We start from the raw sequence: 17,753 nt of genomic DNA on the forward strand, positions 1-17,753 counted from the left end.
TTTGTTAGGCAGCAGGTTTTTGGTTCTGGTTTGGTTTGACGTCAAATAGGAGCAGCAATTGTTTAGATGTTAGCTTTTTATTGTGAGCTGTATTTTCAGTGTTGTACTTGGTTGAACTGATTGTTGCTGTTAGGAATGGAGGAGTCTTGTAATATTTACTTGCTGTTAGTTTTAGTTTTGTATCACACTCATAAAAAAAGTTCCTTATAATTTATTTAACTTTTTATTGATAAAAATAAATCTTTCTGATATTATCTTATAAACTGATATTTTAAAACCCAACAAAATAGTTCATTTTTCAATAAATAGAAACTTTATAGTTTATAAATTCTTATATTTCAATGTACACAGACACATAATAACCTTCATCTTATCATATATATATATATATAATTGTTATCATTTAAATATAAATATATAAAAGAGCGTTCTATAGTTTAGCATACACGTTGTCTACTTCTAAAAATTCAACAAATAGTGCATGAATCAGAAATAAAAAAGAGTGCCCCATTTAGATAAAGACGCAGTACTCTTCAATAACTGCTATCAGAAAGTATTCAACAAACATATAAACGTGTTCACACAGTGCCATAATGAAATAAGCAATATGCAATACCTAACGGGTAGCACTAATAAAAATATCTATCTATATATACATTTTAGCTGATAGACATGTAAATCCATATGGAAGAAGAAAAGATGTCTGCTACCAAAATGGAATTGCAGAGAAAGGAAGGTATTGCAGTGGAGAATAAGAGGAGAGTGTGTTTGGTTTGGGAAGATTTGACAGTGGTGACATCAAATGGTAGAAAAAGTGGAGAAAAGGAACTCTTAAAAGGGTTAACTGGTTATGCAGAACCCAACAGGATTATGGCACTTATTGGTCCTTCAGGATCTGGGAAATCAACTTTACTTGCTGCACTCGCTGGTGCCTAAACTTCTCTCCCTCTCTTCACTCTCCACACACTTTCTTTCACATTGCTTACTTCACAATATTAACCACTTCTTTTGCTTCATTAACTATATTTTTATACTTTCAACATACTTCAACAAATTTCTCCACAAATCTTTTAGGATTAACAAAGATAAAACAATAAGTTACAACTAATTTATGTACAAATTATTTATACTGATTTTTTCAAAATATGTCTTTTAGTTTATGTATAAGTTAATTATGAAAAATATTATTTTAATTTAAGTTTTCTCATTTTCTTCTTCTAACACTATCTTTTGTCACTTAATCCTAATGCATGAATCATGAGTCTCTAATGATTTGCTATTTCTTTTTAATTTTTAATCTTTTTTATTGTGGACAATGAAAGCAACTTGGTTTAAATCTTATAAACTTCGTTTAAGTTATACCACATCCTTTTCCTGCCATGAGAATCCAGTGAGTGTGTAGAGCTTTTATATACCAAGAATAATTAACTTACTACGTGATGATTGGTTTACTAAATTTTACTCATTTCCATTTTTAGAATATTTCTCTATCTCAAATTATTTTTCACTTTGAGAATATAAAGTATAGTTCTTTTCATATATAGTAACCTCAAGAGATAATCCCCTAATAAATGCAAGTTTCACAACACTTAATATTTCTCAGAAATGTTTAAAAAAGGATAGATATATACGAATGTAATATTATCCATAAAAGGTATTTTTTTCTATAATAAATTGCTCTAAAAATTATCTACTAATATAAAAAGTAATATTTTTTAAATTAATTACTTTGAAATTGATATAAAAAATTAGGGGGTAATATTTCTTTATTTATTTTTAAAAAACTTGCATCAATCCTAATCATGACGAATATAAAATTTAGTTTTTAGAATAGGTTGTCGGTTATAAAATTTATTTTTTAGAATAGGTTGTCGGTTATAAAATAGTAACTTGTTAGGTAGATTGTAGTGATGACTGTATAATAAAGTCATTAAAAAGAAGTGAAAGCAACCGAGATAAAACAAAAATAACACTTTTCAATATAACAGTAACTGAGAACATAGTGCATGTAAAAAGGTTTTATTTAACCATAGTGACAGTGTATTCATTAATTTTTCCATATTTAATTATGTTTTTATTACAGTTCTTTGTTTTTTTCTCTTAAACTAAAACAATAATTTAATTTTTCAATTTTTAATGTAATTTTTGAAGTACTATCGATTATATTATTTTAATTTTATTATTATTTTATGTCATTAGATTACATTATGTGAGTGTGTAAATAAAAATGGTCATATATGATTTGTTGTGTTTTCAGAACAGAAAATAAAACATTCGAAAACAGAAACTGTTTTATGTTGTCTTGAATATCGTGTTCTCTGATTCCAACAGGGATACTTCCAAACAATGTTAGGATGAGCGGAAATGTGCTACTGAATGGGACTACCAGAAGGACGACAGGCTGCAAAGATGTTGTAAGTTTAGCAACACAGTAACAGTGTTTTTAGACTATTTTATACTCTTTACAAATAAACTCTTTTTTATAAAGAATTTAAATTATTTTATGATAAAATATATTCAAAAGGTTAAATTTTAGAAATTGATAATTTTACTTAAAAAAAGGTAAGAATTTATTCATTTTTATAGTTTTTCATATTCTTTTATTAAATATTTTTAGTTTAGTTAAAATGAAGATGTCGCCAACTCTATGAATTCGATCAATATCAGATCATCGACACGATATTTTATCATTTTTAATTAGTTAGTTGGATGTCTTTTTAATCAAAACCAATCATGATTATTTTCGATGTATTTTCAGATGTACACTAGTGTTAGTTTTTAGTTGACGTCACTTATTTTTTTTTAACATCAAGAATGTTTTTTTAGTGAATATCAAATTTGGATTAGGATGTTAGTTAGTTTTGTTTTTTATGCAATGCAGAAAAAAGTATTTTTTACCAATATAAATAGATGTTATTTCTTGATTGATTTTAGATAAGTTTTTTTTTTTCATTATTTTTTTATAAATAAAAAAAATAAATATAAACTATTTTAGGAGTAATCCAATCATTTTACAAAACAATTATTTTGAAAAAAAAGAACTTATAAATTTATCAAAAAACTGTTAACTAAAAACTAATCTGAACAGAAAAAAAACCTAAATACTCTTGATAAAAAATAAACTAAGTTCATAAATCAAGACATCAATAAAAAATACATTTAGATCACTACAAGAAAATCATGAAATAAAAACTAATTTTTAGAGACCAAGATAATTAGTTACAATAAAAACTAAAATAGAGACAATTTTAAAAACTAAAAAAAAATTGGTTTCTAAATTAGTTTATATTATTTTCTATTATTGTTAAATAGTTTCTAAATTGGTATCTAATTAGCAACTAAGGTTTTAACTACCAATTATTTAGTTTCTAAATTTGGTAGCAAAAACCTTGGTTGCTAATTAGATACCAATTTAGAAACTATTTAACAATAATAGAAATTAATTTAGAAACCAAATTTCTTTTTAGTTTTCAAAATGGTATCTAATTTAGTTACTATTGCAACTAATTATTTTGGTTTCTACAAATTGGTTTCTATTTTATAATTTTATTGTAGTGGATGTTAAAGTATTAAAAGTTTAGTTGAATCAGGACAAAAATCTCTTTAATCACTCCTCTTATCTATAATTTTTTATTCATTGTAATCGAACCATTTCAAGTTATGTAAGCTTAAATTTTCTAGTAGATCTTAATAGGAATTATTTTTAGACAGGACTGTTGGAACTATTTTTAGTTCTTATTGATTTTAAATAAAAATATTTTTAAAAAAAATAAATAAATATTAATCATTTTATAGGTAATCCAACATTTTTATAAAATAATTCTTTTAAAAAGAGATTATGTAAACTTACCAAAACCTTCAACTAAAAAGGAACATGGACAGCTAAAAATAACTCTACCTACTCAAAACTATTAAATACATTTAAAAAAATTAAACAAGTTCACGGATCACAACACTAAAATAAAGAAGAAAAATATGTAGAAACACATTTAGATGTTAACCAGAATAAAACCTTTAGTTGAACTAAGAAAGAAAATCTCTTCAATCACTTATCCTTTAAAAATGTACTTATTCTTATATTAATAAAATAACTTTTCAATGATATCTATAAATTTTTATTCATTGCAATGAACTATTTCAAGAATTTTTTAGTAGATGTTAGTAGGAATTATGTTTAGACTGAAACTGTTGGAACTATTTTTAATTAAGTAGGACAATGTTATTTCTTGAGTGGGAGTGTTTTCGACTAATGTTACAACAAACATTGATTAAATTTTTTTGTCGATGTTGACAATGATTATTTTTATCAATGTCACTAACATATATTTTTTTGTCTGAAGTTGGTAAAAAAATTTAAATGCGAATGGAGAAAATTTCGATCAACCTTAATTAAGATTTTTCTTCTTCTTATGTTAGTTGGTATTTTTTTTTTTTATCTTTCATTGGTCAAAAATCAATAAAAGAATTTCGATCAATGACATTTTAAAAATAACTTTAATCAATGTTAACAAAAATAGTTATTATAAGTTGAAAGTAACCTCAGTTAATCTTAAGAAAGAAAAACTCTTTATCTGTGTTAGTTAAAAAAAAATGCGAACATCAATTGAAAAATAACATTGACTATTTTTTTTTACTTAAAAAATATTATTAATATTAAAATAAAATTTTAATTTATTAATAATTAAAATTCAATATCTAAAAAAATAAATTTTTAGAAATTTAAATTATTTTATCGAAATAAATTATTTAAAAAATAAAATAATTAAAACAAACAAATTGAATTTAATATATATTTAAATTTTTTAAAATATAAATTTTCTCATCCTAACATAAAAAAAAGTTGTTCCAGTGATTACGCACAATATCCACTTATCTCATGAGCTTCCAAATCCAGTGTCATCTTAATCGAAAAATCTGAGTGTTCTCTTCCATTTTTGGTCATGTTGTTCAACCATTGCAAGTCTCATGCTTGAAGTTGTTTTCCTTTCTCTTGACCTTAGTTCTTCCCTAAATAGGTGATTTTGCCTTCGAAAATCACACATACTTTTTCAGGTCTTCTTTCTTTCTTTCTCCATATATATCCAATGGAGTAGACCCACGTTCTTGCTAACATCGTAAATTCTAATCAGTGAAGATTTCAATTTCTGAAACATTTGAAAATAGTTTCGTAAAGATGCTATAATTTGTGGAAACACTGTTTGACTTCTCTGCTGTAGAGTTGTTGTCAGCATCAATGCCATTAGCCATAAGTCCTTACGATTGTAGTAAAAGAAGGTCGAAAACACGAACAAGGTTGATGTCCAATCTTCAATTTGTTTTGTTTAATGATTATTGGTGTTAAAAAATGTATTATTCATGAAGTAACCCCACCGTATTCACATGAATCTAATGGAGTGGCTGAAAGGAAAAATAGGACTCTTAAAGAAATGATGAATGTTTTGCTTATTAGTTCTAATGCTCTTGATAATGTTTTGCTTATTAGTTCTAAGAAAAAGAAAATAAGATCTAAAATTTCTGATTGTATGTTCTCAAGCTATGTGGAACATAGGGCTACCTATAGGTTTCTTGTTCTTAATAGTGATATAATTGAACGCAATACTATAATTGAGTTTAAAAATATTGAGTTCTTTGAACATGCTTTTCCCTTAAAGATTAATGGTACATCTGAACCGTCTATAGATACAGCTAGTGATGCCATGTGTGAGGTGTGAGGAGAAGTAAAAGATAGAGAAGGGAAACATCCTTTGGAGATGATTTTTACACTTATCTAGTTGAAAATTATGTAACAAGTTTTGTAAAAGCTATTAGTACTCCTGATGCAAAACATTGGGATAAGGTCATTAAGATTGAAATTGATTCAATTAAGAAAAATAATACTTAGACCTTAATAGATTTTTCTAAAGGAGCAAAATCCATTGGTTGTAAGTGGATCTTTAAGAAAAAGTATCATCCTGATGATCCATAAAAAAATATAAGGAAAGATTAGTAGAAAAAGGTTTTACTCAAAAACCTAACATATGAGTGTTATTAGCTCTAGCATCTATCTATAAACTAGTTATTCACCAAATGGATATTAAAACAACTTTTCTAAATGAACTAGAGGACAAAATTTATATGACTAAACCTGAAGATGTGTAGTTTTAGGTTAAAAAAATAAAATGTGCAAATATTTATAATGACTAAAATAGGTGTCAAAACAATGTCATGAAAAACTTGACAATGTTTAACTTTGTGATGTTTTTCTACTAACAACGTTGATAAATGCGTGTACATTAAATATGAAAATAGTGCATGCGTCATTATAAGTTTATATGTGGATGACATGCTGATTTTTGGTACATGTGATGATATAGTTTTTAAAACAATTTTTTCTTGGATCTAAGTTTGAGATGAAAGGCATGAGTGCAACAAGTGTTATTTTAGGAGTTAGAGTCATAATGAAGAAAGATAGTATATTACTATCTCAATAACAATATACTGCTAAACTTATTTGAAAAGTTTGGCTATTATGACTTTAAATCAGTGAACATCCCTTATGATGCTAACTCTAAATTAAGGAAGAACAAAGGAAAATCTATCTCCCAAACTCAGTATGTCCAGATAATTGGGAGCTTATTATTTAATGAACTTTTATAGACTATACATTGCTTGTGTAGTGATGATCCACGTCTCATAAAATCAACCTTGTTCGTGTAGAGGTAGTGGTTTTCATGGACGAGTTCGAGGAAGAAGAAAAGCTAATTTTGACAAATCCGCCATTGGATGTTTCAATTGTATTAAAGTTGGACACTTTCATAGGAATGTCACACTAAGGAAAGCAATTATACGGAGATTTCATAAGAAATGTTGCTAATGACTAGCATAGGAGATACCAGATTCTGCAAGATGACTGGTTATTGGATTCTGGTTGCTGTAATAACAAGTGCAATAAAAAGGAATATTTTGCAGATGTAGATGAACAATTTGTAGATATTATAAAACTAGGAAAAAATGCAGTCTTGGTGGTGAAAGGCAAATGGAATGTTCGGGTGTAGATCAACAATCCAATACAAGTGATAACTGAAGTTTTTCATGTGTCTGATTTAAAGAATAATCAGCAGATTGTTGGACAACTTCAAGAGAAGGGCTAGCTGTACTTATTCAACACAACATGTGTAAGGTCTATCATTCTGAAATGGGTGTTATTATAACCTCTGTGGTGACTCCAAATCACATGTTCAAAATAATAACAGTAATACTCACTAGTGATACTATTAAGGAAATAATTATTATTAAATTATACGTAATTATATGCAATTAATTTAATAATGATAATGATTAGTGGATCACCACATAATTAACTTTTAATTTGGAGAGAAAGTCTCCATACACTTGTATATATTTCCTATACATGAGTGATGTAAACACACAAGAGAATAAGAAATATACATTTTTCTTACCATCTTCTTATATACAATTTTCTTATATGGTATCAGAGCACTGATTCGTTTACTCGCTCAACAATAATGGTAAAAGTGACACTTTTGTAAACGTTGCATGTTTGTTTGCCTATAACTCGTCTATTAATTCAGCTTCTACGAAACCATGAATTTTGGATAGCGGAGCAACCGATCACATTGCATCGGATTCACATTTTTTTACACACACTTCATCATCCTTTGTTCCAAATGTTAATCTACCCAAAGGCTCCACTACGCCCATCTCATCTACGGACACGATTAAATTCAATGACAATATCACTCTCAAAGATGTTCTTTGCGTTCCTTCTTTTAATTTAAATCTCATGTCCGTTAGTAAGATAACCAGTTCACTAAATTGTTGTGTCGTTCTTTTTCCACATGATTGCGTTTTGTTGGACTTGGCTATGGGGAGGATGATTGGCTCGGTGAACAACACACACAGGCTTATACTACATGTCCTCTCTTCCAAACCAAGCCCACACATCTCAAATTTTGACCAACCCTGATTTATGGCACAAGCGCTTCAAACATCCTTCTCTGGCGCGTCTACAACTTGCATCTTCATTACTACCTATTAGTAAAATTCTCATTCCCATTCATAATAATTGTAGTATTTGTCCCAAAGCTAAATAGACAAGGCTACCTTTCCTTTAAGCATAATAAAATATCATTCTCCATTTAATCTATTGCATTGTGACATTTGGGGTCCTCATAAAACCCCAACTCATTTTGGAAAACGTTTTTTTTCTTACTATAGTTGATGACTATACTAGATGTACTTGACTATTTCTTATGAATCACAAAGTCTGAAACCCAACATCTCTTATCATTCATTACATTTGCACAAAATCAATTTCAGACATCTATTAAAATCATTCGCGTTGACAACAGATAGAAATTTATTTCAATGCGTAATTTTTTCTCAAAAAAGGTATTGAATGTCAACACACTTGCGTCTACACTCCTAAACAAAATGGAGTAGTAGAACGCAAACATAGTCCCCTTTTAAACACAACACAAACCCTCCTATTTCAGTCTCATTTACCATTAGAATTTTGGGAGAATGCGTTTTAACTGCCACATATATCATTAATCGCTTGCTATCACCTTTACTAAAAAATAAATCACTTTTTGAGATGCTATATTATCGCCCACCTTCACTTTCTCACCTAAAAACTTTTGGTTGCCTCTGTTATGCAACTGTTGTTTCACCTAAGCAAAAATTTGATCCGCGCATCCAACAATGCATCTTCATTGGTTATCCTCACAATAAAAAAAAACACAAATTATTTGATAGAGATGCAGACTCACCTTCTATGAAAGTGTTTTCCCATTCTGCCAGTAGTCTCGGATGCAATCCTCACCTTCATTACAACATATTTTGCCCGCTATTGACATTGACTTACCCACTCCTGTCCGACATTCACTCGATCCACCATCTTCTCCTACTCTCGTCACAATGCACCCTGAACCTCCAACAGACCAACCTTCTTCTCCCACGCCAGGAAGTCTAACACCCATTTTTGAACCTTCTCCTGTCGACCTTCCTCTTTGACAATCCAGTCGCACATCAACCCCACCTTTTTGGCTTCAAGACTTCGTAACGGGATCCCATTTCCAAGCCAATCATTCGATCACTACCTAAGATCGACCGAATGGAACCAGGTATTCTATACATCATTTTCTTTCTAATTCAAGATTTTCTTCTACACATAGTGCATATCTTGCTAACATTATAGTCACCAAATAACCTCAGACTTATGCTCAACCTATCCTTGATCCAAATTGGCAAAAAGCAATGGAAGAAGATTTTTCCGCTAAATCAAACGTGGACCTTGACAGTGTTACCGTCGGGTAGAAACCCATCAGATGCAAATGAGTCTATAAAATAAAGTACAAATCGGATGGCAGCATCGATAGATATAAGGCGCGCCTTATCGCAAATGGGTACACTCAGATTGAAAGTGTCGACTATTGCAAAAAAATTTCACCAACAACGAAATTAACAACTTTAAGGTGTCTCTTCACCATTGCAGCAGTTAGAACTTGGTTTATTCACCCGCTAGATGTGCAAAATGCCTTCTTACATGGTAAATTGAATGAAATTATTTACACGGACTTGCCACCCGAGCATCATCGACAGGGGAGAACCTTGTATGTCGACTCAACAAATCCCTTTATGTATCAAACAAGCATCCCGTACATGGTTTTTAACATTTTCTCATGTGATTAAATCTGTAGGATTTCAACGGTTCAAGGTAGGCTACTCTTTTTTCACAAGACAAAATAACTCATCATTTACTGCCTTTTTTGATTTATGTGGGCGATATTCTTTTGACAGGAAATGATCTGACAGAAATGCAGCGTCTTAAAAAACGTCTATTAAAGATCTCAGAGACTTAAAATATTTTCTAGGGATTGAATTTTTCCGTTCCAAAGCTGGTATTTACATGTCACAAAGAAAATATGCGTTTGATATTTTGCACTATACGAAACTCACAACTACTTATCCAGACAAATTTTCAATGGAACAATACCTAAAACTCACACCAGACGACAAAGAGTTATTAAAGGATCATCTATTATCTCATGGAAGTTAAAAAAATAGACAAACGTATCAAGATCATCTTCGGAAGCTGAATACCGCACGACGGCAAGTACATATTTGGAGATAGTTTGGCTGCGATATCTGTTGAAGGACTTAAAGGTGTCATGTAACTTGCCAACTCGACTTTTCTGTGACAATCAAGCAGCATTGCATATAGCAGCAAACTCATTATTTCATGAACACATAAAACATATTGACATAGACTACCACATTGCGCGAGAAAAATTACAAGCCGGAATAATCAGTCTTTCTTATTTACTGACACAATACGCACTGGGTAAGTAAGTTGCGAGTTGCAGGTTGATGATCTTCACCTACCAACTATTAAGGAAATAATGATTATCAAATTATACGCAATTATATGCAATTAATTTAATAATGATAGAATCCTGATTGGTGGATCACATAATTAACTTTTAATTTGGAGAAAAAAAAATACATTTTTCTTAGATTGTGGAAGAATAATAAGAGTTAGTTACCGATTGTGTGTCGAATTAAGTTGAGAGTTACCGATTGTGTGTCGAATTAAGTTGAGAGGTTTAACTCTGTAATTTTATTATACTTACTTCTTTCTTACATAGCTTACCAAGATGAAATCCTATTTTTTTATAACCAAAAGGAGTAACTCTGAATCTAAGTTTCATCAATTGCAATAACTACGTCTATGCATAGACGCAACTCTGGTTTATAGACTGTGTCAGCACTGAGTGAATTTCTGATGTTTTTGCAGTCTTATGTTACTCAAGAAGATTATTTCTTGGGAACTCTAACAGTGAAGGAAACCCTCACATATGCAGCTCGTTTGAGACTTCCTTCTGATATGAGCAGAAATGAGATTAACAAGGTGGTAACCAATGTATTAGCTGAAATGGGTCTGGAAGATAGTGCGGAAAGCAGACTTGGGAATTGGCATTTGAGAGGAATAAGTAGCGGAGAGAAAAGAAGGCTTAGCATAGGCATTGAGATCTTAACTCAACCTCGTGTAATGTTTCTGGATGAACCCACTAGTGGCTTGGATAGTGCAGCCTCTTTCTATGTGATTTCTTCTCTATCAAACATAGCACATGATGGACGAATAGTCATATGCTCCATTCACCAGCCCAGTGGTGAAGTCTTCAACCTTTTTGATGATCTGGTCCTCCTTGCTGGAGGTGAAGCTGTATACTTTGGACAAGCAACAATGGCTGTAAAGGTGAGAAAGTTATTCGAGTTTTACCACTGGAGAAGACAAAGTTATAGCTTTTCTGTGAAGCTGCTAACTTCTCTTCTTGTTCAGTTCTTTGCTGATGCAGGATTTCCTTGTCCAACCCGAAGGAATCCTCCTGAGCATTTCCTTCGTTGTGTTAGCCCAGAGTTCGATAGTATTGCACCCTTAATACCTTCTAAAAGTGAAAACGTCAGTATTACAACTCATGCAGTATAGTTTGTTTCACTATTTTCAGCATTCTTAAACATGGTTTTGTGATATATAATCCTGGTGTATCGTGTTCAGAATGCCTCATCGTCGTGGAATTCTCTAATGAATATGACGGCAGAGGAGATTAAATCGGAACTGGTAATGAACTACAAGAACTCCATACTTTCAGAAAATGCAAGGAAAAAGATCAGAGAAATGAAAAAAAGTGTAAGTCAATTTGTAGAAGGCCACATATCAAACCATCTCTGTTCTCACATTTCTGTTGCTTCTGTCCCTTTATTACATTAAGGCACATACCAAGAGCTGGAAAAGACGACTACAATATTGGCCATTACCCTTTTTTCTTTTCTTAAGTGCAATTTGACTGGAGTAACTATAGTTATTGAAGGCTCGTATGTTGCTCAGTTGCAGGAAGAACCTTTAGTTGGGAAAATATATGATACCAGCTGGCTGAATCAGCTATGCACATTGACAGATAGATCCTTCCTAAATATGAGCCGAGACTTTGGTTACTATTGGCTTAGGATTGTATTCTATATCATGATGTCAGTGAGTGCTGGTGTTCTTCTTTTCAACATAGGAACAAGTAATGAAGCAATCATGACTAGAGGCAAATGTGATGGATTCGTCTTTGGCTTAATGATCTTTCTGTGTTTAGGTGGCGTACCCTTTTACCATGAGGAATTAAAGGTACTCAAAGCATTTAAGTTATCATATATCTCAATCTTAATTTGGTTCCATTAGACTAAATTAAACAAATAAAATTTATGGATATCTTCTTTCTTGACCCTTAAAAACCAGGTCTTCAAACGTGAAAGGTTTGGAAAGCATTATGGGGAGGCCATCTTTATACTCTCACATTTCCTCTCATCATTGCCTTTTGTTCTTGCAATATCCGTCTCTTCAGGAACAATAATTTACCACATGGTGAACTTTCATAAAGGCTTCTCTCATTACTTCTACTTCTGCATGAATATATTTAGCTTCATTTCTGCCACAGAGGGCTGCACATTATTCGTTGCAGCACTAGCACCCGACCTATTGGTAGCAATTGGAACTGCAACTGGTGTAATTGTGAGCAAATTCAAACATTCTACTCCTCAGTCTCATGAATTTGAAGTGTTATTTACCTAAAGAAATTAAGTTGTGCGCACAGGTATTCATGATGGTGCCATCTAACGTATTCAGAAGTCTAGCAGACCTTCCAAAGTTCTTTTGGCGCTATCCAATGTCCTATCTCAGCTACATTACATGGTCAATACAGGTACAAATGTCTGTACAACTACCATTTCTACTTCATAGTCTTACCTAGTTAAAACATAATTGCCACCTTATTCAGGATTTCCCACATTCTCTGGTTATTCAAATCACATGTATGAGTGCTTTAGAGGCACAACTATACCATGCTAATGCATTCTTCATATATTTAGGCTATGATGTTAATGATGCTCTTTCACTGTGAAACACAGGGTCAATTCAAGAATGACCTGATTGGTCTTGAATTTGAACCACAGATGGGTGGGGATGCCAAGATAAAGGGTGAATACATACTTGATGCTATGTTTGGAATTAGGACTGATTATTCAAAATGGTGGGACTTAGGAGTCGTAGTTTGCTTCTTGATAAGCTATAGAGTGCTGTATTACTTGGCTCTTAAACACAAGGAGAGAGCTTCATCATTGTTGCACATCAAAAGGACCCTCCAACACATTTTTCTCAAAAGACCCTCTTTGAAGGACAAATATACTTCTTCCAAGCGGCATCAATCCTTGCATCCTTTGTCAGTTCAGGAGGGTCTTAACTCTCCAATGTCCTAATTCTATCACTTTTCCTATTAAAGCTTTCTCTCTCATGTGTCTTAGTATATATTTAAAATATATACTGTACTTACCAATCCTTCTTCTGTACATATTATGGTGACATTCATATGTCAGCAACTTAACATTTATTGTCTTGGTGAAAATTGTTATATTCAGTGCGGTGAATGATGAATAGTCCCAAAAAAAACAAAGATCAGAAAACAATATATGTTGACTGATGATAAAAGTGATTCTGGAACAGTGGAGTAATGTGTATTAGGATGGAAATGCGGGTTAGTCCACAGCATAGGTCTGCACCGCATAGTGATGTGGACTAATTTATCTGTTTCTGTACAAGAGTAAGTTCGTGTACAATTTTCTTGAAGAAATTTAATAAAAGATGTATGTTATTGAAAAATTGAATATAAAAAAAATTAATTAATTTTTTTTATTGTAGCTGAAAAAATAAATAATAAAATTGAGTAATTATAAAAAAATTGAATATAAATTGATTATAATTAAATAAAAATTTGAACTTATATTTGCTACTTATATAAAATATCAAACATCAATATTTTTTTTTTTTTCCATTTCAAACATACTAAAACATCAATCATTCAATTAAGAAAAAAAATCAAACATCAATATTCTTTCATTTCAAAACATACACAAACATCCAAAACTACCATGATGTTAAACATAGCTAATTAAAAAATATCAATATTCTTTCATTTCAATAACATAATATACATGTTAGTACATTTCTCATTCATTCCTATTCAATTTGCAAATTAAAATCCATAGAATAAACATATAATTAAAATTAATGGTTCAACTAATATGATCATCGTATAACATAAATAGTTATCGTAAAAAATAAAATATGATGATACTCAATCAACCGAGAAAGAAATGATGGTTCAACTAGTTCAATCCAATTTAAAAAAACAGTGAATTTCACCTTATATTTTTTATAATGTGCTACGGACTGACGACATGACCTGCCTTCCCTAATGTATGTAATCCTTTGAGTTCCATAGAAAAACTTTAATGTATGTGATTCATTGAATTCCATAGAAAAACTAAGGAAAGTGCTTATCAAGATAGTACATATTTAATAAACTTTTGCGCAATGGTTATATGACACTTGGCATATGTGGAGAAACAAGAAGGACAATGTTTTCAAAATATATTTAATTACCAAACATTTTCTTACATCTTTCTTTCTTGATCATTTTACCATAATAAAATTAACTGAATAAAAGGGTGTAATGAATATGAGTAATGTTATATAATAATAATAATATAATGAAAAACTAGAGCACTGAGAATAATATATGAAAGTGTTTGATAGCAGTACCATGTAAATAAATTTTTATTTTTCTATATTAATTTAAAAATGGAAATTAGTTATCGTATAAAGAATAACACCGCAAAAATGTTTAGTTTATTTTATTTATTTATATTTTAATAGATTTTGCATTTACATCTTTTTCTAAATTTTAAAAAATATTCACGTTATTGAATTTTTAATAAATTAACTAACATTACTTATATTTTTATTTATTTTATTTAAAATATAATCTTAAATAAAATTAAAAATTAAAGTTAAGAGTTTTAAAATATAAGACATTAAAAAGTTTATAAGGGAAAAGCCATAAATAAAATAAGAGAAATGGACCTCACATTATTAAAACACAATGAAAAGGAATGTTTATTAAAAATATGTAATTAAATGTATATTTCAAAAGGAACTGAGCACCATTATCTTTTAAAAATTTAATAATACATGCATTTAAACATATATTCAAATTAAGATTCCAAAAGTATTGTTTAAGTTGGAATAACTTGTAATATATGACATAAAAAAGTATTTTTTTTTTTAGAAAATCTGCATAGAGGTGCATTCACCAGGGCTATCTAACATCATTTACACTTTTATTTTCTTATTTAACATCCTTTTGTTTTTATTTCTCTATCTAATACCCTTTTGTCTTTATTTCCCTATCTAGCACCCTTTTATTTTTTATTTCCCTATCTAACACCATTTAATAAATAAATAATAAATTATTATTTTTTGATAATTTTAATTTTGAATGCATTAAAAAATAAATATTTTTAGTGTTTAAAATAGTTAGAAATATAATTAATGAATAAAGAAATGAGTTTTTACAAAATAAAAAAGTAATAAATTTAAAATGTTTAGTGTAAAATTATTTTTTTAAGAATGAAGAAAAAAAAAATTAAACCCTACAACAACATAAAAGTTGAATCTATAAACATAAATTAATATTTATTTTTATTATTATTGACGATGTAATCATGTTAATTTCAAGTAAAAAATACATGATATAATTATAAAAAACCAAAGTCAATTAGTATTAATTAATAGTGGACACACAAATAATATTGAAGTGTTTACCCTAAATGCAAAATCCTAAAAAAAAAACTAATGCAAGTGTTACACTTAATGCTTAAAAATGAGAAGAAAAGAATGCAAAAAATAAATAAGTCTAGAAAATAAAAACAGCTATCAATAAAATAAAAACAAAAAACAGAAATAAATAAAGAATGACAAAAAAAAATAATAACTAAAAGCATAAAAAGATATAAAATAAAGACAAAACAAAATAAGATAAAGATAAAAGTTATAAAAAAATCCAAATAAGATAAATATAAAGAGATATAAGACGATACTAAATAAGTATATGTTGATCATAAAAAGGAAAATAAATGAAAAATGATCATTCATTTAATATTTTTTTCAATGGTACATTAAAATAGTTTGTGCGAAATGAAACATAATTAATGACGAGAAATGCACAATCCAATAATGTTGGGACAAATTCTTTATGTGTGTCCTGGTGTTTGACAATATGAACATTTTTTTTTCGATCATGTTGTTCTCTTATATCCATATCAGTCCTTATTCAACTTGTTTTTTTTTATAATTATGTTCTGTATTTTTTTACTTGAAATTAACATGATTACATCATCAATAATAATAAAAATAAATACTAATTTATGTTTATAGATTCAAATTTTATGTTGTTGTAGAGTTTAATTTTTTATTTTCTTCATTCTTAAAAAAATAATTTTTAAACTAAACATTTTAAATTTATTACTTTTATTTTTATTTTGTAAAAACTCATTTCTTTATTCATTAATTATATTTTTAACTATTTTAAACATTAAAAATACTTATTTTTTAATGCATTCAAAATTAAAATTATCAATTATTTTTAATTTATTATTTTTTAATTTATTTTTGAAATGGTGCTAGATAGGGAAATAAAAAATAAAAGGGTATTAGATAGGAAAATAAAAACAAAAAGGTACTAGATAGAGAAATAAAAACAAAAGAGTGGTAGATAGGGAAATAAAAGTGTAAATGGTGTTAGATAGGAAATTCATCGTCATCCAATAACTAATTCCTTTTATTTTATTATTTATTGAGAATGGAATTTATGATAAAGTCATACATGTTTTTTTTTACCGTAGAAAATGTTGATAGTTATATATTAAACATTTTGTGTTCAAAAAAAAAACTGAGGTGTTTCTTGTTTCATAGTGGTTTCTTCCTTAATTAGTCCACACTTTAATATTTAAGATAATTTTTTTATAGATAGTAAATATCATATTAACTATAAATAAAATTTATTTATAATATATAAGTGTTTATTTTAGAAATCGATTTTTCAAAATTAAAAAATTATTTTTAAATGATATCTGAATTATTTAGAATTTATCTTTAAAAAAAGTTTTGATATATATGGATATGAATTAACACGGTTATTCTTAATGATTATTTACCTCTTAATTAGTTGTATTATTTATACAGTTATATTTATCCATTTAATCTAATAGTGGCTGTTTTAGGTAAGAGTGATCGTTGGTTTTATGTGGTGGGTCAAATGAGTACACTGTATTTTATGGGTGATGATTCGTAACTTAGTGGAAAAAAATGATGAAATTGTTTCTCATGTGTTGAAAATAGAAAAAAACACGAGAAAGAGTTGGTAATGTGAAAAGTAGACACATAAATCAAGAATAAGAAAGAGTGATAAAAAAATTAAAAAAAAAAAGTCAAGAAAGTTGAGCTGCATTAAAATCTTCCATAATGTCCACATTAAAGTGGCTCCAACCACACCTTTGTTGTTTTAAAATTCTTGTTGGAAGCTCCTCCATGTATGTCACAAAAACTCATAAACCTATAATTAACTTATCCCAACAACACATGCTAAACATTATATTACTTCCATTATAATTGGAACAACATTACTTCTTAAGTTTGACTTTCATAAATAAATCACAATTGAAAGAATGTTCTTTTTAATTAAATTATCTATACAAGTTTATCATTAATGATGTTGGCAAACATTTTTCATACCTACACTATGGGTGTGTCTGGATTGGGGAGGAGATTTGAGGGAATGAATTTGAAGTGATTTTAGAGGAAAGTGAGATTC

The 17,753-nt window shown here is 29.1% G+C and overlaps 1 protein-coding gene across 1 annotated transcript; it reads left to right on the top strand.

Annotated features, from left to right (window-relative positions):
- Positions 1 to 502: 502 nt before the first annotated feature.
- On the top strand, positions 503 to 13,723 carry LOC137814031 (ABC transporter G family member 15). The gene is made up of 9 exons (XM_068616555.2): positions 503 to 928; positions 2,332 to 2,414; positions 10,799 to 11,260; positions 11,345 to 11,464; positions 11,561 to 11,692; positions 11,891 to 12,175; positions 12,287 to 12,559; positions 12,642 to 12,749; positions 12,955 to 13,723. The coding sequence occupies exons 1-9, from the start codon at positions 685 to 687 to the stop codon at positions 13,300 to 13,302; spliced, it is 2,055 nt and encodes a 684-aa protein (XP_068472656.1). The 5' UTR covers positions 503 to 684; the 3' UTR covers positions 13,303 to 13,723.
- Positions 13,724 to 17,753: the final 4,030 nt, after the last annotated feature.

Source organism: Phaseolus vulgaris, chromosome 1 (assembly GCF_051622355.1).
Source record: "Phaseolus vulgaris cultivar YP4 chromosome 1, ASM5162235v1, whole genome shotgun sequence".
In the NCBI taxonomy this organism is placed as follows: Eukaryota; Viridiplantae; Streptophyta; class Magnoliopsida; order Fabales; family Fabaceae; genus Phaseolus; species Phaseolus vulgaris.